Source organism: Pristiophorus japonicus, chromosome 27, assembly GCF_044704955.1.
Source record: "Pristiophorus japonicus isolate sPriJap1 chromosome 27, sPriJap1.hap1, whole genome shotgun sequence".
NCBI classification, from domain to species: Eukaryota; Metazoa; Chordata; class Chondrichthyes; family Pristiophoridae; genus Pristiophorus; species Pristiophorus japonicus.
The window spans coordinates 1,751,993-1,777,535 of NC_092003.1; the positions used below are offsets into that span (position 1 = coordinate 1,751,993).

At 57.0% G+C, this 25,543-nt stretch overlaps 1 protein-coding gene across 4 annotated transcripts in view; it reads right to left on the bottom strand.

The window, feature by feature from the left end:
• Window positions 1–851: 851 nt before the first annotated feature.
• LOC139239403 (cdc42 effector protein 2-like) overlaps window positions 852–25,543 on the bottom strand; it is a 51,110-nt gene continuing 26,418 nt past the window's right edge. For 2 of the 4 annotated variants that reach the window (XM_070868100.1, XM_070868098.1), the window contains exon 2: window positions 852–2,543. In XM_070868100.1, coding sequence (XP_070724201.1) covers window positions 1,540–2,262 — 723 coding nt within the window. In that variant the 5' untranslated portion in view covers window positions 2,263–2,543 and the 3' untranslated portion in view covers window positions 852–1,539. Of the gene's footprint in view, window positions 2,544–8,056; window positions 8,386–21,522; window positions 21,631–25,543 lie in introns of those variants that run through there. The other 2 variants (XM_070868101.1, XM_070868099.1) reach the window with 2 other exon arrangements.

A 25,543-nucleotide genomic window follows, 5' to 3' on the forward strand; every position in this document is an offset into this window, starting at 1 on the left:
AAACACGCCACAGACCAACCGCGGTCAGAAGTCAACTGTATTTGGTAATATGGTATAAACCAATCGGCATCCCGCTGGGCTGGAGGAGAATATCTCGGTGTAAACCCACGCCCATCTGGCTTTGAGAAATATTCCCATTTCAATGCACAGCTGATCCTGAAGAAGGCAGAAAAGTCTTGCATTTCCATAGCGCCCGTCACCAGCACCGGATGCCCCAAAGCGCTTCGCAGCCAATGAAGTACTTTCGATGTGTAGTCGCTGTTGTAAACGCGGCAGCCAATTTGCGCACCACAAGCTCCCACAAACAGCAAAGGATAAATATTGGCCCCAGGACACCGGGGATAACTCCCCCGCCCCTTCTTCCAATAGCGGCCGTGGGATCTTTTACAGACACACAGTGCCCATATAGTGCGGGCACTTTGTTAGGTTAGACACTGGCCCTTTCCCAGGTCGAGGTCGCTCGGACTGACAGGGTCAAAGTCTCGTCGGTCTGGCGGTGCAAGGTTCGTGTGTGAAATGAGTTTGAAAGTCTCAGCCAGGTGCCTGGGGGATGAGGGCCGGGGTGGGGGTAATGAGCCCCACAGCACTCAATTGGCCTTAATTTGGCACTAATTGGACAAAGGATGGCTAGTGTGAGAGATGGACAAACATAAATGTCACACCGCTGCTCATCGGAGGCTAAGGCCTTTTGACCGGGCCCCTGTGTACTGCAGCCAGCGTCCGACTCTCTACGAGTGCTCGCGGCGCGTGAGAATCTGACTGTGACAAACCGGGTGAGTCTTCAAACAGCCAAGTGACAACTGACATTTCTTTTCTCTCCCCCCCCTTCCCCGAGAGAATAATAACCCCACCCCCCTCCCCACAAACAAGGTTGATTGAGTATGAACCATCTGTAATGTACGCCCCTGTGAGTAATGCTTCAGGGTTTGTAGAGCTGTTGCATTGTGAGTGTCTTAGCCAGTCACGTGATGTTCACAAGACTCAATAAAACCCCGGCCAGTTGAGTTCGGGGGGATCCACGATGGGGCAGGTGGTGGTGAGCCTAGTGGATGAACCGGTAATGTGTGGTGTGATTGTTAAACCTTTGCAAATAAACCAATAGCGATGTGTCTTAAGCAAAAGAACCCGTGAAGCAAATACATTTTGCCGTCCAAATTGTGTGTGTTTTAAAAGCGGCAGGGGTCAGAGCTCCACACACCGTGCCCCCCTGACCCGAGGAGGAAGCGGATGAAGGGCTGGGGTCAGCTGTGGGTGAGGTTCTCCTGGGCGAATAGTCACAGGCGTCGGCTCCTGCGTTTGAGGCTGGCTCCTGGCTGCCTTCCCTCAGATATTGGTGAGCCACGGGTGCTCAACCTCCCCAGCTCCACTCGAGGTCAGCCCTCTCCGTAAATGCAGGCGAGTGTTTATTGCTATAAAAGTTCAATGCTGTTAGATTGTGTCTCAGTCGCCGGCCCCACCCCCACTCTCTGTCCATCTCACACCGCTCAGCAAACCCTGAAGAGCAGCCACTGGTCTGGGTGAAAGCTCGGGGGCGGTCTCCTACTGTAAGGACAGGATCTCGCACCGGGGGCTGGACTCGTGGACCAGAGCCCCCACTCCGGGAGGGACAGGAACGTCCTGCTCCTTGTCCATGATCTGAAGGACGTCGTCCAAGATGGAGGGGCCGAGGTCCAGGTGCAGGGAGAGGAGGGAGACAGCGTGCGAGAGGAGGTGCTTCTCGGGGCGGACCAAGGTCAGCTTGGGGCGGACCAGGTGGTTGCTGCCTTGGTCGGGGGGGGCGGCCAGGTCTGGAGGCTCCGGTTCCTGGCCTCTCACCGACACGGGCTCCCGGGCGGGGGCCTCGCCCAGGTGCAGCCGGGGGGGTTTGGGGGGGGCCTCGGCGGGCAGGGCGGGGGTCCGGGGCCCCCCGATCACGGGCAGGGAGATGGCGTTCTTCAGCAGGGGCGAGGGGCTGTCTGGCGGCGGGGGCGGAGGGGGCTGCTCGCTGTGCAGGCTGCCGGTGCGGGTGAACTGGTAGGACAGGTAGCGCCCCGCCCGCTGGCTCAGCGTGCCGCCCTGCACCCCCGGCAGCAGGTGGAACTGGCCCTTGAGGAAGGAGATGTCGCCGAAGACGTCGCCCTCCCCGCCGCTGCCGATGTGGATGGTGTGCCGGAAATCCCCGAGGGGCGAGCTGATCATGTCCGAGGACAAGATGTCCCTCAGCTTCTCCTTCTTCCCCTTCCGGCTGGCTCGCTTCAGGTAGATGGGGGCCTTGGCCGACATGGTGGTCTTCCCCTCCCCTCTCCCTGCAGGTGCTCAACGGCAATCTCCTTGCGGGACCGACGGGCGGGCGGGCTTAAACAACAGCGACGTTCCTCTGATATTCCACAGCAGGAGGGCGGCGCGAGCGAGAGATTGCCCAGGGGTGCGGCGAGTCTGACCGCCAATTCTCGCCCGCCTCCTCGGCTTCCGTAGGCTTTTTTTTAAATGCTTCTCTCCTTTCCTTGTGGCAACGGGACGGGGCCCTCCCGATCTCCACCAGGCCCCTTCTCCTCACACGCAATCTGCGGTCAAAACAGACAAGAGAATTAATGGCTGGCGGTGTTACAGCCAGAGGCAGGTGTCTGGGAGGCAAAGGGGAATGTGGCTCAGTGTTAGCGCTCTCTTTCGCGCCCGGTTCAGAAGGTCGTGGGTTCGAGGCCCCGCTCCACAGACTTGAGCCCCAACAATCCAGGCTGACACTCCCCAGTGCCAATAGTGAGGGAGCGCCGCACTGTCGGAGGGGCAGTACTGAGGGAGCGCCGTACTGCGCTGTCGGAGGGGCAGTACTGAGGGAGTGCCGTACTGCGCTGTCGGAGGGGCAGTACTGAGGGAGTGCTGCACTGTCGGAGGGGCAGTACTGAGGGAGCGCCGCACTGTCGGAGGGGCGGTACTGAGGGAGCGCCACACTGTCGGAGGGGCAGTACTGAGGGAGTGCCGCACTGTCGGAGGGGCAGTACTGAGGGAGTGCCGCACTGTCGGAGGGGCAGTACTGAGGGAGCGCCGTACTGTCGGAGGGGCAGTACTGAGGGAGCGCCGTACTGTCAGAGGGGCAGTACTGAGGGAGCGCCGCGCTGTCGGAGGGGCAGTACTGAGGGAGTGCCGCGCTGTCGGAGGGGCAGTACTGAGGGAGCGCCGCACTGTCGGAGGGGCAGTACTGAGGGAGTGCCGCACTGCGCTGTCGGAGGGGCAGTACTGAGGGAGCGCCGCACTGTCGGAGGGGCAGTACTGAGGGAGCACCGCACTGTCGGAGGGGCAGTACTGAGGGAGTGCCGCACTGCGCTGTCGGAGGGGCAGTACTGAGGGAGCGCCGCACTGTCAGAGGGGCAGTACTGAGGGAGTGCCGCGCTGTCGGAGGGGCAGTACTGAGGGAGCGCCGCACTGTCGGAGGGGCAGTACTGAGGGAGTGCCGCACTGCGCTGTCGGAGGGGCAGTACTGAGGGAGCGCCGCACTGTCGAAAGGGCAGTACTGAGGGAGCACCGCACTGTCGGAGGGGCAGTACTGAGGGAGTGCCGCACTGCGCTGTCGGAGGGGCAGTACTGAGGGAGCGCCGCACTGTCAGAGGGGCAGTACTGAGGGAGTGCCGCACTGTTGGAGGGGCAGTACTGAGGGAGTGCCGCACTGTCGGAGGGGCAGTACTGAGGGAGTGCCGCACTGCGCTGTCGGAGGGGCAGTACTGAGGGAGTGCCGCACTGTCGGAGGGGCAGTACTGAGGGAGCACCGCACTGTCGGAGGGGCAGTACTGAGGGAGCGCCGCACTGTCGGAGGGGCAGTACTGAGGGAGCACTGTACTGTCGGAGGGGCAGTACTGAGGGAGCACTGCACTGTCGGAGGGGCAGTACTGAGGGAGTGCCACACTGTCGGAGGGGCAGTACTGAGGGAGCGCCGCACTGTCGGAGGGACAGTACTGAGGGAGCACCGCACTGTCGGAGGGGCAGTACTGAGGGAGTGCCGCACTGCGCTGTCGGAGGGGCAGTACTGAGGGAGCGCCGCACTGTCAGAGGGGCAGTACTGAGGGAGTGCCGCGCTGTCGGAGGGGCAGTACTGAGGGAGCGCCGCACTGTCGGAGGGGCAGTACTGAGGGAGTGCCGCACTGCGCTGTCGGAGGGGCAGTACTGAGGGAGCGCCGCACTGTCGGAAGGGCAGTACTGAGGGAGCACCGCACTGTCGGAGGGGCAGTACTGAGGGAGTGCCGCACTGCGCTGTCGGAGGGGCAGTACTGAGGGAGCGCCGCACTGTCAGAGGGGCAGTACTGAGGGAGTGCCGCACTGTTGGAGGGGCAGTACTGAGGGAGTGCCGCACTGTCGGAGGGGCGGTACTGAGGGAGTGCCGCACTGTCGGAGGGGCAGTACTGAGGGAGTGCCGCACTGCGCTGTCGGAGGGGCAGTACTGAGGGAGTGCCGCACTGTCGGAGGGGCAGTACTGAGGGAGCACCGCACTGTCGGAGGGGCAGTACTGAGGGAGCGCCGCACTGTCGGAGGGGCAGTACTGAGGGAGCACTGTACTGTCGGAGGGGCAGTACTGAGGGAGCACTGTACTGTCGGAGGGGCAGTACTGAGGGAGCACTGCACTGTCGGAGGGGCAGTACTGAGGGAGTGCCACACTGTCGGAGGGGCAGTACTGAGGGAGCGCCGCACTGTCGGAGGGGCAGTACTGAGGGAGCACCGCACTGTCGGAGGGTCCGACTTTCGGACGAGACGTTAAACCGAGGCCCCGTCTGCCCTCTCGGGTGGATGTAAAAGATCCCGGGGCCACTATTGGAAGAAGAGCAGGGGAGTTCGCCCCGGTGTCTTGGGGCCAATATTTATCCCTCGACCAACATCACTAAAACAGATGATCTGGGTCATTATCACATTGCTATCTGTGGGAGCTTGCTGTGCGCAGATTGGTTGCATTTCCTACATTACAACAGTGAGCGCACTCCAAAAGTACTTCATTGGCTGCAAACAACAACACCTTGTATTTATACAGCGCCTGTAACATAGTAAAACGTCCCAAGGTGCTTCACATCATTTGGCACCGAGCCACATACGGAGATATTGGGACAGGCGACCAAAAGCTGGGTCAGAGGTCGGTTTTAAGGAGCGTCTTAAAGGAGGAGAGAGAGGCGGAGAGGTTTAGGGAGGGAGTTCCAGAGCTTGGGGCCCAGGCAGCTGAAGGCACGGCCACCGATGGTGGAGCGATGGGAATCGGGGGATGGGCAAGAGGGCAGAATTGGAGGAGTGCAGAGATCTCAGAGGGTTGTCAGACTTCAGTGGGTTACAGAGATAGAGAAGGGCAAGGAGGTCATAGAGGGTTCTGAAAATGTTGCCGGACCGGGAGCCAATATAGGTCAGTGAGCACAGGGGGTGATGGGTGAGTGGGACTGGGTGTGAGTTAGGACACGGGGCAGTGAGCACAGGGGGTGATGGGTGAGTGGGACTGGGTGTGAGTTAGGACACGGGTCAGTGAGCACAGGGGGTGATGGGTGAGTGGGACTGGGTGCGAGTTAGGACACGGGGTCAGTGAGCACAGGGGGTGATGGGTGAGTGGGACTGGGTGCGAGTTAGGACACGGGGCAGTGAGCACAGGGGGTGATGGGTGAGTGGGACTGCGTGTGAGTTAGGACACGGTACAGTGAGCACAGGGGGTGATGGGTGAGTGGGACTGGGTGTGAGTTTGGACATGGGGTCAGCGAGCACAGGGGGTGATGGGTGAACGGGACTCGGAGAGTTAGGACACGGGGCAGCGAGCACAGGGGGTGATGGGTGAGCAGGACTGGGTGCGAGTTTGGACATGGGGTCAGCGAGCACAGGGGGTGATGGGTGAGCGGGACTCGGTGTGAGTTTGGACATGGGGTCAGCGAGCACAGGGGGTGATGGGTGAGCGGGACTCGGAGAGTTAGGACACGGGGCAGCGAGCACAGGGGGTGATGGGTGAGCGGGACTCGGTGCGAGTTAGGACACGGGGCAGTGAGCACAGGTGGTGATGGGTGAGCGGGACTGGGTGCGAGTTAGGACACGGGGCAGTGAGCACAGGTGGTGATGGGTGAGCGGGACTGGGTGCGAGTTAGGACACGGGGCAGCGAGCACAGGGGGTGATGGGTGAGCGGGACTCGGTGCGAGTTAGGACATGGGGCAGTGAGCACAGGGTGTGATGGGTGAGCGGGACTCAGTGCGAGTTAGGACATGGGGCAGTGAACACCGGGGTTGATGTGTGAACGAGACTTGGTGCGAGTTAGGACATGGGGCAGTGAGCACCGGGGTTGATGTGTGAGCGGGACTCGGTGTGAGTTAGGACACGGGGCAGTGAGCACAGTGGGTGATGGGTGAGCGGGACTGGGTGCGAGTTAGGACACGGGGCAGCGAGCACAGAGGGTGATGGGTGAGCGGGACTCGGTGCGAGTTAGGACACGGGACAGCGAGCACAGGGGGTGATGGGTGAGTGGGACTCGGTGTGAGTTAGGACATGGGGCAGTGAGCACAGGGGGTGATGGGTGAGCGGGACTGGGTGTGAGTTAGGACACGGGGCAGTGAGCACAGGGGGTGATGGGTGAGCGGGACTGGGTGTGAGTTAGGACACGGGGCAGTGAGCACCGGGGTTGATGTGTGAACGAGACTCGGTGCAAGTTAGGACACGGGGTCAGCGAGCACAGGGGGTGATGGGTGAGTGGGACTCGGTGTGAGTTTGGACACGGGGCAGTGAGCACGGGGGAGTGATAGGATACAGGTAGCAGCGTTTCGGAGGAGCTCATATATTCAATGACCCAGCGTCCACAGCTCTGTCTGCCAATTGAGAGGCAGCAGAGGGGTTGAGGGAAGTGGTGGAGTGGTAGATCTGGCTGGTGTCAGCGTACATGTAGGAACTGATGTTGCGATTTGGGACGCCTTGAGGTTGTGAATTTCAATGGGACCACTTTCAGTTTGAAGCAGGAACTCTGGCTGATTCCAATACCACCTCCACGACCCAGGAGCAGTGAGCACCGTTGTTGAATCCCAGCCATTGTCTGGTCCACCATCATCTAACTCGGTGTGGCCTGTGGGACTGCCTCGGGTGTGAAGTGTAGTACCAGCCCACACCCAACACCACGCACCACGGGGCGATCGGGGAGCGAGTCATCCCTCTCGTCATCCGTGAGTCAGTTTCCCCAGCCCCCTCCCAGCCCCGTGACACAGTTACCCCTCTCCCCGCCCCGTGACACCCAGTTACCCCTCTCCCCGCCCTGTGACAGTTACCCCTCTCCCCGCCCCGTGACACCCAGTTACCCCTCTCCCCGCCCTGTGACACCCAGTTACCCCTCTCCCCCGCTGTGACACCCAGTTACCCCTCTCCCCACCCTGTGACAGTTACCCCTCTCCCCGCCCTGTGACACTCAGTGACCCCTCTCCCCCCCCCCCGTGACACAGTTTCCCCTCTCCCCGCCCTGTGACACTCAGTGACCCCTCTCCCCCCCCGTGACACTCAGTGACCCCTCTCCCCCCCCCCGTGACAGTTTCCCCTCTCTCCGCCCTGTGACACCCAGTGACCCCTCTCCCCGCCCTGTGACCACCCAGTTACCCCTCTCCCCGCCTTGTGACACTCAGTTACCACCCCCTTTCCCCGCCCTGTGACACCCAGTTACCCCTCTCCCCACCCTGTGACAGTTACCCCTCTCCCCGCCCTGTGACACTCAGTGACCCCTCTCCCCGCCCTGTGACAGTTACCCCTCTCCCCGCCGTGACACTCAGTGACCCCTCTCCCCCGCTGTGACACCCAGTTACCCCTCTACCCCGCTGTGACACCCAGTTACCCCTCTCCCCGCCCTGTGACAGTTACCCCTCTCCCCGCCCTGTGACACTCAGTGACCCCTCTCCCCGCCGTGACACCCAGTGACCCCTCTCCCCGCCCTGTGACCACCCAGTTACCCCTCTCCCCGCCTTGTGACACTCAGTTACCACCCCCTTTCCCCGCCCTGTGACACAGTAATAACCAACATTTTTGATCCAGAGTCACTGAAGCCGAGACCAGCAACTCTCAGTCTGTTCCTCTCACACCAACAGCACACATAGTTGTACGTACCAGCGCTCTCTCCGCTTACACTGGGATCTGAAACCTCAGCTAAATCTGCGACCCGCACTGATAGACTGGGACTCCCCACCGATAGCCGCTTGGATCGAAGCCCAGGCTCCTGGGACAGATCGCTGAGCCCCGAGCGCTCACAGAGGAACACACAGTGGCCTGTGATTGATAAGCCAGACCAGGCAGGCACCACATGATTCAACCCAGGCAGCCTGCCAACGAACAAGCTCCCAAAGTTCTGGAACCAGCGCTGACTAGCTCCCACCACAGTTAGCGAGTGATGCTGGGAGTGGTGCTCAACTCCGAGACCCAAGACTGAGAGCAGACAGGGGCGATGAGCTCAGCTTCCTGCTCTGGAGAACACTGGCTCCTCACCTCCGGGAACTGGGCTCCGATCCAGCCCAGGCCCAGCGAACAAAAGCAGCTCTCTGTTGGCTGCAACAGTCCTTAGTGATACCAGTTAAAGGCAAGTTAAAACCACCATCAATCCTTGAAATTTAACTCGTGCTGTACCTGCCCTGGGAGTGTGTGATGGGACAGTGTAGAGGGAGCTTTACTCTGTATCTAACCCCGTGCTGTACCTGCCCTGGGAGTGTTTGATGGGACAGTGTAGAGGGAGCTTTACTCTGTATCTAACCCCCTGTACCTGCCCTGGGAGTGTTTGATGGGACAGTGTAGAGGGAGCTTTACTCTGGATCTTACCCCCTGTACCTGCCCTGGGAGTGTTTGATGGGACAGTGTAGAGGGAGCTTTACTCTGTATCTAACCCCGTGCTGTACCTGCCCTGGGAGTGTTTGATGGGACAGTGTAGAGGGAGCTTTACTCTGTATCTAACCCCATGCTGTACCTGCCCTGGGAGTGTTTGATGGGACAGTGTAGAGGGAGCTTTACTCTGTATCTAACCTCGTGCTGTACCTGCCCTGGGAGTGTTTGATGGGACAGTGTAGATGGAGCTTTACTCTGTATCTAACCCCCTGTACCTGCCCTGGGAGTGTTTAATGGGACAGTGTAGAGGGAGCTTTACTCTGTATCTCACCCCATGCTGTACCTGCCCTGGGAGTGTTTGATGGGACAGTGTAGAGGGAGCTTTACTCTGGATCTAACCCCCTGTACCTGGCCAAAGTTCCTGCTCCTGATCGCTATCTGGCGCCCTCTGGTGCGCAGTGTGAGAGTGTGCACATTGGGCAAGGACAGGTTGGGTCCAGCCGTGATGTCGAGTGCCCGCTGACACAGTATCTTGGGCTGACACACGGGTGAGGGTGCATACAGCTGCCATTGAGGGGGCGGGGACGCCAGGGTGTCAGTGCCTTTAGGAGAGGATAGGGAGAGATTAACACTGGCCTCTCTGCTATAGCTCAGCAGTCCTGTGGACTCCTCGAAGAGAGATGTTCAAAGCTTTATTGAGTTTACATCTTAGGTGTTGTCATGGAGCCACAGAATCTCAGGCACAGGTGAAATTCCCTTTTTCAGGTGCCTGTACTTTACAGATCCCAGACGTAGACAAGCCGTGCGGAGCCAGATCCCAGTCCTCCCTGTGGCCTGTACCTTTCTCCTTTCATAACATCCCAGTTTGCGCACAGCAAGCTCCCACAAACAGCAACGTGTGATGTTGGTTGAGAGATAAATATTGGTCAGAACTCCCCTCGTCTTAGAAATAGTAGCCGTGGGATATTTTATACCCAACTGAGGGGGCGGACGGGGCCTCGGTTTAAGGTCTCATCTGAAAGTCGGCACCTCTGACAGTGCGTCGCTCCCTCAGTACTGCCCCTCCGACAGTGCGGCGCTCCCTCAGTACTGCCCCTCCGACAGTGCGGCGCTCCCTCAGTACTGCCCCTCCGACAGTGCGGCGCTCCCTCAGTACTGCCCCTCTGACAGTGCGTCGCTCCCTCAGTACTGCCCCTCCGACAGTGCGGCGCTCCCTCAGTACTGCCCCTCCGACAGTGCGGCGCTCCCTCAGTACTGCCCCTCCGACAGTGCGGCGCTCCCTCAACACTGCCCCTCCGACAGTGCGGCGCTCCCTCAGTACTGCCCCTCCGACAGTGCGGCACTCCCTCAGTACTGCCCCTCCGACAGTGCGGCGCTCCCTCAGTACTGCCCCTCCGACAGTGCGGCACTCCCTCAGTACTGCCCCTCCGACAGTGCGGCACTCCCTCAGTACTGCCCCTCCGACAGTGCGGCGCTCCCTCAGTACTGCCCCTCCGACAGTGCGGCGCCCCCTCAGTACTGTCCCTCCAACAGTGTGTCCCTCCCTCAGTACTGCCCCTCCGACAGTGTGGCACTCCCTCAGTACTGTCCCTCTGACAGCGCAGTACGGCGTTCCCTCAGTACTGGCACTGGGAGTGTCTGACTGGATTTATGGGATTTCAGTTTCTGGAGACAGGCTCGAACACACGACCTTCTGACTCAGCGGCGAGCGAGATGCCCAGTGATGCACAGCTGACACTCTTCCTAATCCAAGGGCTGCCAAGACCAGTTATGAAGCCTCCAACCTGCTGGCTGGGCTATCTGAGCACGGGGCAGACATCGAATCTCAGCACCTCCCTTGTCTCAGTCTGTGACTCAGCCTCTGGCAAAGGATGAAGCTTTGCTCAGTGATTCCAGATAAACTGACATTCTTTCTCAGAAACAAAACACGTCATAAAGCGAGTACATTGATTGCACACACAGGATAGCCAGACACGCGGGCCCCACATCCTGCACTCGAAGCGTTGGCAGTTCGTCCCTGATCCTGGGCTGCTCTCCTGCTGCAACGATGCCAATAGACCCATCTTTAAATTAATGGAGGTGCGAAAATAATCCGCCTGAAAATGATCCCAAACAAAAGATACCAATTGCATTCTGGTGTCTGCAGAAAGTTTAGGAACAGGAGGAGGCCATGTAGCCTCAGTATTACGGGCTCAGGTCCCTGGGGTGGATTTTCTGACTCAGAGACAAGCGTGTGACCCACTGGGGCTTGGCTGATTTAATATAAAAACATTGTTAGAGAGCAAAAAAAAACTCTGCTCCAACTCCTCCTGAACAGTTAAAAAAAATTGCATTCCTGTAATTCCCGTCATTGGTAAGCAGGGCTGTGTGGAATTGGCAGCGGGGCAGAATCTGATAAGAGCATACATCACTGACGCGGTGGAAGGGTGGAGGAGGAGAGGAGGGTGTCGCGGCCGATCCCTGCTTTGAATGGAGGCTTCGAGCTTCAGGGAGTAAGTCTCCACACAAGCTCTGTAACCCTGTGCTGGCCAGAGGCAACGACACATCGCAAATCGTTACTGCTTCAGCCTCACTCAGAATCTTGCCGGTGAACTTTGCACGATGTAACGTACGCAGCCATCATTATGCTCACAGGCTGGTAGAGCTGTTGCTGGGCGGAGGGAGGGGATTCCTGTACGGGCTGCTCCTGCACACTCTCCACCTTGCCATCCTCGTCTTCCGTCCGGACACGCCATGGCGCACCATCTAGCCGTCCGGAGGAGGCGGGGGTCCCCGATGGAGTGCTCTCTACGCAGGAGTCCTCCCTCGATTTATTGGGATCTTGGCCTGGAGGGTGGTGCACGGGGCAGTCCCGTGCAATGGGTTTTTAAGTCGGTTCACGGACTACCCGGGCCGCCTGCAATTTCTGCGGTCTGGAGGAGTCCCGTGTTCCACGTGTATGTTCCGTGTGTGAGGTTGCAGCCCCCTCTTCCAATATTTGAAGGGGCCACTCCTCAAATTCTGGCTGCACTTCAGTCCCACGCTCCTGATCTTTGGGCCCCCTGTGCGGAGGGGAGCGGGTAGGTCCGAGGGCCTCCTCGTGGGACTGCTCCTGGGCACGGCCAAGGGGGCCATCAGCCGGACCAGACAGCGGGCGGGCGAGGGGGCCGTTCAGCCCGACTGCCTGCCTCTCTTCCGCGGTTACATCCTGAGCCAGGGTGTCCCTGGAGATGGGGCACGCGGCGTCCACCGGTACGCTCGCGGCCTTCCGCGAGAGGTGGGCGCCGGAGGGACTGGAGTGCATCATCACCCCCGGGAACAGAATTTTAATTTGACCATTTATTGTTTAAAAAGTTTTATTTGTTAATTTGTCGATTTAAGTGCCCCTTTAATCAGGGGTACTTGATTTAAAGTTTCTACCAAAATAGTTGTGGAGCTGTTGAGTTGGGAGGGGCTTAGCCAGTCACGTGATGTTCACAAGACTCAATAAAACCCCAGCCAGTTGGGTTTGGGGGATCCACGATGGGGCAGGTGGTTGTGAGCCTGGTGGATGAACTGGTACTGTGTCGTGTGATTGTTAAACCTTTGTTAATAAACCAACTAGTTCTTAATAGCAATGTGTTGCTATCAATTCTTAAGCCAAGAACCCATGAAGCAAATACATTACACATGACAGGTCCCACCCCACAGTACCAGCGTGGTACATTCACCACGTCTCTCCCCACCCCCCTGTCCCCCCGCTCCGCTCCTGAAGGGGCTAACTCTTGTTACGTTCCACGAACATGGCTGCCCTACATTTATCCCGCAGTCAACATCACTAAAATCATCTGGTTATTTATCTCATTGCTGGTTGTGGGAGCTTGCTGTGCGTAAACTGGCTGCCGCGTTTCCCACATTACAACAGTGACTACACTTCATAACAACAACTTGTATTTATATAGCGCCTTTAACGTAGTGAAATGTCCCAAGGTCCTTAACAGCGGTGTTATGAGAAAAGAGATTTAACACCGAGCCACATAAGGAGAAATTACGGCAGGTGACCAAAAGCTGGGTCAGAGAGGGCAGTTTTGAGGAGCGACTTACAGGAGGAGAAGCGGAGAGGTTTAGGGAGGGAGTTCCAGAGCTTGGGGCCCAGGCAACAGAAGGCACGGCCACCGATGGTTGGGCGATTATAATCAGGGATGCTCGGGAGGGCAGAATTAAAGGAGCGTCAATAGCTTGGGGGGGGGGGGGGGGGGGGTTGTGAAGCTGGAGGGGGTTACAGAGATAGGGAGGGGCGAGGGCCATGGAGGGACTTGGAATCAAGGATGAGAATTTTGAAATTGAGGCGTTGCTTAACCAGAAGCCAATGTAGATCAGCGAGCACAGCGGGTGATGGGTGAGTAGGACTGGGTGTTAGTTAGGACACGGGGCAGCGAGCACAGGGGGTGATGGGTGAGTGGGACTGGGTGCGAGTTAGGACACGGGGCAGTGAGCACAGGGGGTGATGGGTGAGCGGGACTCGGTGCGAGTTAGGACACGGGGCAGTGAGCACAGGGGGTGATGGGTGAGTGGGACTGGGTGTGAGTTAGGACACGGGTCAGTGGGCACAGGGGGTGATGGGTGAGCGGGACTGGGTGCGAGTTAGGACACGGGGTCAGTGAGCACAGGGGGTGATGGGTGAGTGGGACTGGGTGCGAGTTAGGACACGGGTCAGTGAGCACAGGGGGTGATGGGTGAGTGGGACTGGGTGTGAGTTAGGACACGGGGTCAGTGAGCACAGGGGGTGATGGGTGAGTGGGACTGGGTGTGAGTTAGGACACGGGGCAGTGAGCACAGGGGGTGATGGGTGAGTGGGACTGGGTGTGAGTTAGGACATGGGGCAGTGAGCACAGGGGGTGATGGGTGAGTGGCACTGGGTGCGAGTTAGGACACGGGGTCAGTGAGCACAGAGGGTGATGGGTGAGTGGGACTGGGTGTGAGTTAGGACACGGGGGCAGTGAGCACAGGGGGTGATGGGTGAGTGGGACTGGGTGTTAGTTAGGACACGGGGCAGCGAGCACAGGGGGTGATGGGTGAGTGGGACTGGGTGTTAGTTAGGACACGGGGCAGCGAGCACAGGGGGTGATGGGTGAGTGGGACTGGGTGCGAGTTAGGACACGGGGCAGTGAGCACAGGGGGTGATGGGTGAGCGGGACTCGGTGCGAGTTAGGACACGGGGCAGTGAGCACAGGGGGTGATGGGTGAGTGGGACTGGGTGCGAGTTAGGACACGGGTCAGTGAGCACAGGGGGTGATGGGTGAGTGGGACTGGGTGTGAGTTAGGACACGGGGTCAGTGAGCACAGGGGGTGATGGGTGAGTGGGACTGGGTGTGAGTTAGGACACGGGGCAGTGAGCACAGGGGGTGATGGGTGAGTGGGACTGGGTGTGAGTTAGGACATGGGGCAGTGAGCACAGGGGGTGATGGGTGAGTGGCACTGGGTGCGAGTTAGGACACGGGGTCAGTGAGCACAGAGGGTGATGGGTGAGTGGGACTGGGTGTGAGTTAGGACACGGGGGCAGTGAGCACAGGGGGTGATGGGTGAGTGGGACTGGGTGCGGGTTAGGACATGGGGCAGTGAGCACAGGGGGTGATGGGTGAGCGGGACTCGGTGCGAGTTAGGACACGGGGCAGTGAGCACAGGGGGTGATGGGTGAGTGGGACTCGGTGCGAGTTAGGACACGGGGCAGCCGAGTTTTGGATCACCTCTAGTTTCCGTCAGGTAGAATGTGGGAGGCCGCCCAGGAGTGTGTTGGAATAGTCAAGTCTGGAGGTAACAAAGGCAGGGATGAGGGCTTCAGCAGCGGATGAGCTGAGGCAGGGGGCGGAGTACTTCTTTGTCTGTAAAGCGCTTTGGGATGTCCTGAGGTGGTGAAAGGCGCTATGTGAATGCAAGTTCTTGCTTTCCGTGTGGCTGGGTGAGCTCAGGCCCGAGTGCTTGGGAGAGTGTGTGGGGACAGCTGAGGGCGGGATTGGCATCCACCGTGACGATCTCCGTGGTCGAATAGCTTTTGCACACTCACTTGCGCCGGGCTCCCGACTGGAGAATGGCCGCCTGGAAGAGCAGCGTCCGGGAAAGGCCAAAGTTCATTTTGACTTTCGGAGAGGGTGGGGGGGCAAAACTGAGAGAGAATGGGTGCGTCAATATTTCACATTGCAGATTCTAGATACCATCACGCCTCCCTTTCCCACAGCTGTCTTTTTGTTTGATGGTGTGCAGATTAAGGCAGGCAGCTCGAATGTGTGGAGATGGTGAGAACATTCTTAACCACAGGATCACAGCCACATGGCATGCACCCAACTCGGGCACCAACGGCATTGAGCAAGGGAACAGGTAAAACCAGGAAACAGGCTTTGCGGTGACGCCCAGCTGGAGCGCTTTTTTGTTAAGGAAGGAGGGAGGAGTGAGGGGGGGAATGGGGAATTCTATCACATCGAAGTTCTGGGAAAGGATGAGTTAGGGCAGGTAGCAGCGAAGAGTCTGAATTTTAACACTGCATGCAAGGAGGAGGCCATTCAGCCCCTCGAGCCTGTTACATTAGGAACAGGAGGAGGCCATTCAGCCCCTCGAGCCTGTTACATTAGGAACAGGAGGAGGCCATTCAGCCCCTCGAGCCTGTTACATTAGGAACAGGAGGAGGCCATTCAGCCCCTCGAGCCCGTTACACAGGAACAGGAGGAGGCCATTCAGCCCCTCGAGCCTGTTACACAGGAACAGGAGGAGACCATTCAGCCCCTCGAGCCTGTTACATTAGGAACAGGAGGAGGCCATTCAGCCCCTCGAGCCTGTTACATTAGGAACAGGAGGAGGCCATTCAGCCCCTCGAGCCTGTTACATTAGGAACAGGAGGAGGCCATTCAGCCCCTCGAGTCTGTTACATTAGGAACAGGAGGAGGCCATTCAGCCCCTCGAGCCCGTTACACAGGAACAGGAGGAGGCCATTCAGCCCCTCGAGCCCGTTACACAGGAACAGGAGGAGACCATTCAGCCCCTCGAGCCTGTTACACAGGAACAGGAGGAGGCCATTCAGCCCCTCGAGCCTGTTACACAGGAACAGGAGGAGGCCATTCAGCCCCTCGAGCCTGTTACATTAGGAACAGGAGGAGGCCATTCAGCCCCTCGAGCCTGTTACATTAGGAACAGGAGGAGGCCATTCAGCCCCTCGAGCCCGTTACACAGGAACAGGAGGAGGCCATTCAGCCCCTCGAGCCTGTTACACAGGAACAGGAGGAGACCATTCAGCCCCTCGAGCCTGTTACACAGGAACAGGAGGAGGCCATTCAGCCCCTCGAGCCTGTTACACAGGAACAGGAGGCCATTCAGCCCCTCGAGCCTGTTACATTAGGAACAGGAGGAGGCCATTCAGCCCCTCGAGCCTGTTACATTAGGAACAGGAGGAGGCCATTCAGCCCCTCGAGCCTGTTACATTAGGAACAGGAGGAGGCCATTCAGCCCCTCGAGCCCGTTACACAGGAACAGGAGGAGGCCATTCAGCCCCTCGAGCCTGTTACACAGGAACAGGAGGAGACCATTCAGCCCCTCGAGCCTGTTACATTAGGAACAGGAGGAGGCCATTCAGCCCCTCGAGCCTGTTACATTAGGAACAGGAGGAGGCCATTCAGCCCCTCGAGCCTGTTACATTAGGAACAGGAGGAGGCCATTCAGCCCCTCGAGCCTGTTACATTAGGAACAGGAGGAGGCCATTCAGCCCCTCGAGCCTGTTACATTAGGAACAGGAGGAGGCCATTCAGCCCCTCGAGCCTGTTACATTAGGAACAGGAGGAGGCCATTCAGCCCCTCGAGCCTGTTACACAGGAACAGGAGGAGGCCATTCAGCCCCTCGAGCCTGTTACACAGGAACAGGAGGAGACCATTCAGCCCCTCGAGCCTGTTACACAGGAACAGGAGGAGGCCATTCAGCCCCTCGAGCCTGTTACATTAGGAACAGGAGGAGGCCATTCAGCCCCTCGAGCCCGTTACACAGGAACAGGAGGAGGCCATTCAGCCCCTCGAGCCTGTTACACAGGAACAGGAGGAGACCATTCAGCCCCTCGAGCCTGTTACACAGGAACAGGAGGAGGCCATTCAGCCCCTCGAGCCTGTTACACAGGAACAGGAGGAGGCCATTCAGCCCCTCGAGCCTGTTACATTAGGAACAGGAGGAGGCCATTCAGCCCCTCGAGCCTGTTACATTAGGAACAGGAGGAGGCCATTCAGCCCCTCGAGCCTGTTATATTAGGAACAGGAGGAGGCCATTCAGCCCCTCGAGCCTGTTGCATTAGGAACAGGAGGAGGCCCATTCAGCCCCTCGAGCCTGTTACATTAGGAACAGGAGGAGGCCCATTCAGCCCCTCGAGCCTGTTACATTAGGAACAGGAGGAGGCCATTCAGCCCCTCGAGCCTGTTACATTAGGAACAGGAGGAGGCCATTCAGCCCCTCGAGCCTGTTACATTAGGAACAGGAGGAGGCCATTCAGCCCCTCGAGCCTGTTACATTAGGAACAGGAGGAGGCTATTCAGTCCCTCGAGCCTGTTATACAGGAACAGGAGGCCATTCAGCTCCTCGAGCCTGTTACATTAGGAACAGGAGGAGGCCATTCAGCCCCTCGAGCCTGTTCCACCATTAAATTAGATCACAGCTGATCTGCATCTCATGTGTGTGAGTGCATCTGCTCACCTAGGTAGCCTTACTCAACAGAAATAGAGTGTAGGGCGGTGCATTTGGAGTGTGGAAGCATCAATAAAATATAGTTTGGCAGGCACTATGACACAGCGTACCACCGAGCCACAGAGACCGGCAAAGTCCCAGGTTCAATCCCCCCCAATCTGTACTGTTATGTGTCGGGGAGGCGTTAAAATCAGCCTCCGCACCGCTGGATCTGTGGGAGGTGCAGAATTACACGCGGTGACCAGGCCTGATCCGATACTCAGTGACTTGGCGGGCCGCGGGAAGGATCCGCTTGGACAGGCGTTGCCCCCCCCAGGTTGAACAACCTGCCGACATTCGCTGTCTAAGCTCACACATCGCAAACAGCCATTTCGGGGGCAGGCTGCAGGAGCCCTCACTCCGACGAAGGCAGTCAGTCAAAAGTTGCTCATTGACCATGGAGTGCTTGGGGACGCCCCGCGGTTATAAAAGGTGCTACGTGAATGTAAAACCTCTTTCCAGCCAGAAATGTCGGAATCTCCTCCATGGTGATAGAAGAGGCAGCGGTCACTTGGGTGCAGCCCGACAGGGGCACAATGGTGCAGGAATAAGGGGGGGAAGGGGGTTCCATTTGTGTAATTCATTCCACGATATGGGCATTGCTGGCCAGGCCCGGCATTTATTGCCCGTCCCTAATTGCCCCTTGAGAAGGTGGTGGTGAGCCGCCTTCTTGAACCGCTGCAGTCCGTGTGGTGAAGGTGCTCCCACAGTGCTGTTAGGGAGGGAGCTCCGGGATTGTGACCCAGCGACGATGAAGGAACGGCCGATATATTTCCCAGTCAGGATGGTGTGTGACTTGGAGGGGAACGTGGAGGTGATGGTGTTCCCATGGGCCTGCTGCCCTTGTCCTTCTAGGTTTTAGAGGCCGTGGGTTTGGGAGGTGCTGCCGAAGAAGCCTTGGCGAGTTGCCGCGGTGCATCTTGTAGATGGTGCACACTGCAGCCAGGGGGCGCCGGTGGTGGAGGGAGTGAGTGTTGAGGGTGGGGGATAGGGAGCCGATCGAGCGGGCTGCTTTGTCCTGGATGGTGTCGAGCTTCTCGAGTGTTGTTGGAGCTGCACCATCCAGGCAAGTGGAGAGTGTTCCATCGCACTCCTGACTTGTGTCTTGTAGATGGTGGGAAGGCTTTGGGGAGTCAGGAGGTGAGACACTCGACACAGAATACCCAGCCTCTGACCCGCTCTTGTTACCGCAGTATTTATGTGGCTGGTCCAGTTCAGTTTCTGGTTAATGGTGACCCCCAGGATGTTGATGGTGGGGGATTTGGCGATGGTAATGCTGTTGAATGTCAAGAGGCGGTGGTTAGACTCTCACTTGTTGGAGATAGTCATTGCCTGGCACTTGTGTGGCCTGAATGTTACTTGCCACTTATCAGCCCGAGCCTGAATGTTGTCCAGGTCTTGCTGCATGTGGGCACGGACTGCTCCATTATCTGAGGAGTTGTGAATGGAACTGAACATTGTGCAGCCCACCACATTCAATCCCTTGCAAGTTATGTTTTTGTATTCAGTGGTGAAGGGAGTGAATGTTTAAAATTGGACAACTTAAAAAAAAAAATTAATTCCGCCCTCAAAAAGATCCAGAATCTATTTCAGACAGGAACCCAAATGGTGGATTATTTTCCCCAGGGATTAGGCACAGCGGAGAAAATCATAAGCATCGCAGCACGCCAAGGAAGTTGCCGCCATCGACCTCGGGGAGTGATGAAGCGAGGGGCCGGAGGGAGCAGTGGGCCCACATTCTGGAGGAGCGCCTCGAAAATTAACCTCGCGTTGTTAGCCAGCCCGAGGACAGACTTGTTCCTCCGTGCACTGACTGCACGTTGGGGGCGGGGGGGGGGGGAATGGACACAGCTGCTTGAACTTTCTTCTGGGAAAGGCCAAACAACGAGATGCTTCTCAAGTGGACGGAAGAGTACAACAGGATGCGAGGGTATGTAGTTGTGACCCTCTGGGCCCCTCAAACACCCAGGGAGGTCTGTAACTGGCAGTCTGTGCGGAAAGCTGTGGCCAACCTGGAGAGTGGGCCGCTGGAACCATCAGAGTCAGAGAAGCCCCAGAAAACACCGAACTAATTCTGCCTCTATATTGCCTCAAGTCAGCCATCAATCCAATATCCTGCAAATATGTCGGCAGGATAGGTGCACCAACATTAGTGTTCTTGATCAGGCCAACAGCCCCAGCATCGAAGCACTGACCACACTTGATCAGCTCCGCTGGGCAGGGCCACATTGTTCACATGCCCTGACTCTGAACTCCTGCACGGGCAAACGAGCCCCAGGGTGGGCAGAGGAAACGTTACAAGGGACCACCCTCAAAGCCTCCCTGATAAAGTGCAACATCCCCCACCGACACCTGGGAGTCCCTGGGCCCAAAGACCAGTCCGCCCCTAAGTGGAGGGAGTGCATCCGGGAGGGCGCTGAGCACCTCGAGTCTCTTCACCGGGAGCTTCCGCAGGCAGCGGAAGGAGCGTACGGCAACACAAGGACCCCACCCACCCGTCCCTCCAACCACCATCTGCCCCAGACACCGCCTGTGGCACAGACTGTCGGTCCCTCATCGGACTCATCCGTCACCTGAGAACTCATGTTAGAGTGGAAGCAAGTCATCCTCGACTCCGAGGGACTGCCTGAGGAAAGGTCGTCGCCCCATTAGTGAACTCAAGGAGAAATTGCCCCTCCAATATTCTAACTCATCAAAGCCCATCCCCCCCCCCCAGTACCCAAACAACCTGCATTTATATAGCGCCTTTAATGTAGTGAAACGTCCCAAGGCACTTCACAGGAGCGTGAATCAGACAATCTGACACCGACAAGACATTAGGATAGGTGACAAAACGATTGGTCAAAGAGGTCGGTTTTGAGGAGGATAAAGGAGAGAGGCGGAGAGGTTTAGGGAGGGAGTTCCAGAGCTTGGGGCCCAGGCAGCTGAAGGCACGGCCACCGATGGTGGAGGGACGCAAATTGGGGGATGAGCAAGAGGCCAGAATTGGAGGAGCGCAGAGATCTCGGAGGGTTTGTAGGAGATCACAGACAGAGGAAAGGTTGTAGAGGCTTGGGAGGTTACAGAGATAGGGAGGGGCGAGGGCTGGAGGAGGTTACAGAGATAGGGAGGGGTGTAGGGGCTGGAGGAGGTTACAGAGATAGGGAGGGGCGAGGGCTGGAGGAGGTTACAGAGATAGGGAGGGGTGTAGGGGCTGGGGGAGGTTACAGAGATAGGGAGGGGTGTAGGGGCTGGAGGGGGTTACAGAGATAGGGAGGGGTGTAGGGGCTGGAGGGGGTTACAGAGATAGGGAGAGGTGTAAGGGCTGGAGGAGGTTACAGAGATAGGGAGGGGTGTAGGGGCTGGAGGGGGTTACAGAGATAGGAAGGTGTGTAGGGACTGAAGGTGGTTACAGAGATAGGGAGGGGTGTAGGGGCTGGAGGGGGTTACAGAGATAGGAGGGGTGTAGGGGCTGGAGTGGGTTACAGAGATAGGGAGGGGCGAGGGCTGGAGGAGGTTACAGAGATAGGGAGGGGTGTAGGGGCTGGGGGGGGAGGTTACAGAGATAGGGAGGGGTGTAGGGGCTGAAGGTGGTTACAGAGATAGGGAGGGGTGTAGGGGCTGGGGGAGGTTACAGAGATAGGGAGGGGTGTAGGGGCTGGGGGAGGTTACAGAGATAGGGAGGGGTGTAGGGGCTGGAGGGGGTTACAGAGATAGGGAGGGGTGTAGGGGCTGGAGGGGGTTACAGAGATAGGGAGGGGTGTAGGGGCTGGAGGAGATTACAGAGATAGGGAGGGAAGGGATTTGAAAACAAAGATAAGAAGTTTAACTCTCCCATGTGTCTCTACTCCCCAGCCTTCAGATTATTCCAAACACATCCCCATTTGTGTGAAGAGATCCCGACACGAAATCATATTTTACACTGGGTTATGACCTCTGCTCCTACTATACAGCTTTTATTGTGATACCCATGCTTTACAGACACTCATTACTCCGACAATCTCCTGTACACTATTAGTGACATAGTGCCATCAGCTTCACACCCCGATAATCTCTACAATCAGGTCCGGCTCACCTTACATCCCGACACTGAGAGCTACTATTAAAAGCGGAGTTCTGAAGTCACATATCGCATCGCTCCATTTCACTCCGAAGAATATTGCTGCATTTAAGTGGTTAAATGGTTGCCTGGCTGGGAGTATGGGCTCGACTGTCCAAACAAACCTCCCCACCCCTCCGCAATCAGCACTGTGCATACTGTGCCATATATCTCCTGGAGCTTAGCCAAGCTAAGCAGCACTTTCTTCAACAGCACATCTCGGTGTGTTTCACTGTTGCAGTCACATTGAAAGGCACTTCCTGCACCCGTTCCTTTATCTATTACTTCATTTTGTTTGTTACTTTCCTGTGGGTCCTTCTGTTTTTTATCCACAGTCACTCCCCCTCCCCCGCCCCCCCCTCCCCCCCCCCACCTCGGGCCAGAGTCTGAGGGACCAGGGCCTGGGGGATGGTGATCTGCTGGACAATAAGGCAGCTTCTTTACTGGTAGTGTGCAGGGTACTGGGTGGAGTATTCAACACGACTGTAGTGTGTTTGCTCCATAGGTACTTGGCGTAAGATTTCAGTTCCACATTTACCTTGATTTCAAAATTCTCATCCTGGTTTACAAATCGCTCTATGGCCCTCGCCCCCGCCCTATCTCCAATCTCCTTCAGCCACCTTCTCCCCCCCCCCCCCAATTTTGCCCTCTTGAGCATCCCTGATTATAATCGCTCAACCATTGGTGGCCGTGCCTTCTGTTGCCTGGGCCCCAAGCTCTGGAACTCCCTCCCTAAACCTCTCCAGAGTGTTTAATGGGACAGTGTAGAGGGAGCTTTACTTTGTATCTAACTCCGTGCTGTACCTGCCCTGGGAGTGTTTGATGGGACAGTGTAGAGGGAGCTTTACTCTGTATCTAACCCCCTGTACCTGCCCTGGGAGTGTTTGATGGGACAGTGTAGAGGGAGCTTTACTCTGTATCTAACCCCCTGTACCTGCCCTGGGAGTGTTTGATGGGACAGTGTAGAGGGAGCTTTACTCTGTATCTAACCCCCTGTACCTTCCCTGGGAGTGTTTGATGGGATAGTGTAGAGGGAGCTTTACTCTGTATCTAACCCCCTGTACCTGCCCTGGGAGTGTTTGATGGGACAGTGCAGAGGGAGCTTTACTCTGTATCTAACCCCCTGTACCTGCCCTGGGAGTGTTTGATGGGACAGTGTAGAGGGAGCTTTACTCTGTATCTAACCCCCTGTACCTGCCCTGGGAGTGTTTGATGGGATAGTGTAGAGGGAGCTTTACTCTGTATCTAACCCCCTGTACCTGCCCTGGGAGTGTTTGATGGGACAGTGTAGAGGGAGCTTTACTCTGTATCTAACCCCGTGCTGTACCTGCCCTGGGAGTGTTTGATGGGACAGTGTAGAGGGAGCTTTACTCTGTATCTAACCCCCTGTACCTGCCCTGGGAGTGTTTGATGGGATAGTGTAGAGGGAGCTTTACTCTGTATCTAACCCGCTGTACCTGCCCTGGGAGTGTTTGATGGGACAGTGTAGAGGGAGCTTTACTCTGTATCTAACCCCCTGTACCTGCCCCAGATGTGCTGACACTGGAAATCTGACATGGAAACTTGGCTCTGAAATCCCCACCTTAGTGAGCTGAACGATTCATCAAATGAGGGTTTAATCAATTGCTGGGATGGAAAACATGCTGTAACAGACCTGTCGATCGCAGTCACTGCCCGCGGCAGTGTTCAGTGAAGGAAAATGCAAACTTTGCAGATCACGCTCTGAAAATAGCTCTGCTCTGTTTACTCCAGAGGTTTGCAAACTTATGTCAGTATTGTGGCGCACTGTAACCAGTATCCTGACCTTGGCAACAGGAATGTAACCAGGTTACTGGACAGGGGACGGGACCAATGCTCCTTGTTCTGCTGGTGTTGAAAATTTCTTGTAACTCCCTTGGACTGTACTGACTTAGCCGGGCGGTGGTAAGGGAGCCATAGTTTGCCTCAGCACCTCTGGGTTAGAGAGTGGGGGGGGCAGGGGGAGAGAGATCAGCCACCATCTGGTGAGCCCTGATGGAAGGTGAGGGTATTGGGCGAGCCCAGGGCTGAGCTGTGACATTCTCCCTGGGCAGTTGAGAAGATCAGGCACTGGGACAAGGGAAGGAGGGCAGTGTCTGTGGTCCCCTGGGGTAACCTCCTCTATCCCAGACACCCCTCCCTATCTCTGTAACCTCCTCCATCCCCTACACCCCTCCCTATCTCTGTAACCTCCTCCATCCGCTACTCCCCTCCCTATCTCTGTAACCTCCTCCATCCCCTACACCCCTCCCTATCTCTGTAACCTCCTCTAGCCCCTACACCCCTCCCTATCTCTGTAACCTCCTCCAGCCCCTACACCCCTCCCTATCTCTGTAACCTCCTCCAGCCCCTACACCTCTCCCTATCTCTGTAACCTCCTCCATCCCCTACACCCCTCCCTATCTCTGTAACCTCCTCCAGCCCCTACACACCTCCCTAGCTCTCTAACTTCCTACGACCCTCCGAGATCTCTATGCTCCTCCAATTCTGGCCTCTTGCCCATCCGCCGATTCCCATCGCTCTAACATTGGCTGGCGTTCCTTCAGCTGCTTGGGCCCCAAGCTCTGGAATTCCCTCCCTAAACCTCTCCACCTCTCTATCCCCCTTCTCCTCAAAACCTACCTCCTTGATCCAGCTTTTGGTCGCCTGTCCCAATATCTCATGTGGCTCGTTGTCAGATTTTTGTCTGATTTACTCTCCCGTGAAGACCCATGGGATGTTTTACTCCACTAAAGGTGCTATGTAAACGCACGTTGTAGCGCATCATGAGACACGTCTTAAGGACAATCAGACTCTTGAGGCCAAGATGTCTTGCCCCTGGCACTAACAGGTAGTAGACTAGTGGAGTACCGGGCCCTGGAACATTGTGGACTGCCCTGACCTGTGCGAGAACACCAACGCAGGTCGGGGCTGTAAATAGAGCTGGAGCGCTGGGCCCTGGAATGAGTGTTTGTGTGGCAGAGGAGCGGCGAGGGATCGTGGCGGAAGTGCGGCGAATGAGGGTACGGGGCCCAGAAGAGGCGAGGGCCCAGGGGCAGCACGGGCCCAGCCCACACTGTGCGATATAGAAACATAGAAAATAGGTGCAGGAGCAGGCCATTCAGCCCTTCTAGCCTGCACCGCCATTCAATGAGTTCATGGCTGAACATGAAACTTCAGTACCCCCTTCCTGTTTTCTCGCCATACCCCTTGATTCCCCGAGTAGTAAGGACTTCATCTAACTCCCTTTTGAATATATTTAGTGAATTGGCCTCAACTACTTTCTGTGGTAGAGAATTCCACAGGTTCACCACTCTCTGGGTGAAGAAGTTTCTCCTCATCTCGGTCCTAAATGGCTTACCCCTTATCCTTAGACTGTGACCCCTGGTTCTGGACTTCCCCAACATTGGGAACATTCTTCCTGCATCTAACCTGTCAGAACCCGTCAGAATTTTAAACGTTTCTATGAGGTCCCCTCTCATTCTTCTGAACTCCAGTGAATACAAGCCCAGTTGATCCAGTCTTTCTTGATAGGTCAGTCCCACCATCCCGGGAATCAGTCTGGTGAATCTTCGCTGCACTCCCTCAATAGCAAGAATGTCCTTCCTCAGGTTAGGAGACCAAAACTGTACACAATACTCCAGGTGTGGCCTCACCAAGGCCCTGTACAACTGTAGCAATACCTCCCTGCCCCTGTATTCAAATCCCCTCGCTATGAAGGCCAACATGCCATTTGCTTTCTTAACCGCCTGCTGTAACTGCATGGCAACCTTCAATGACTGATGTACCATGACACCCAGGTCTCGTTGCACCTTCCCTTTTCCTAATCTGTCACCATTCAGATAATAGTCTGTCTCTCTGTTTTTACCACCAAAGTGGATAACCTCACATTTATCCACATTATACTTCATCTGCCATTCATTTGCCCACTCACCTAACCTATCAAAGTCACTCTGCAGCCTCATAGCATCCTCCTCGCAGCTCACACTGCCACCCAACT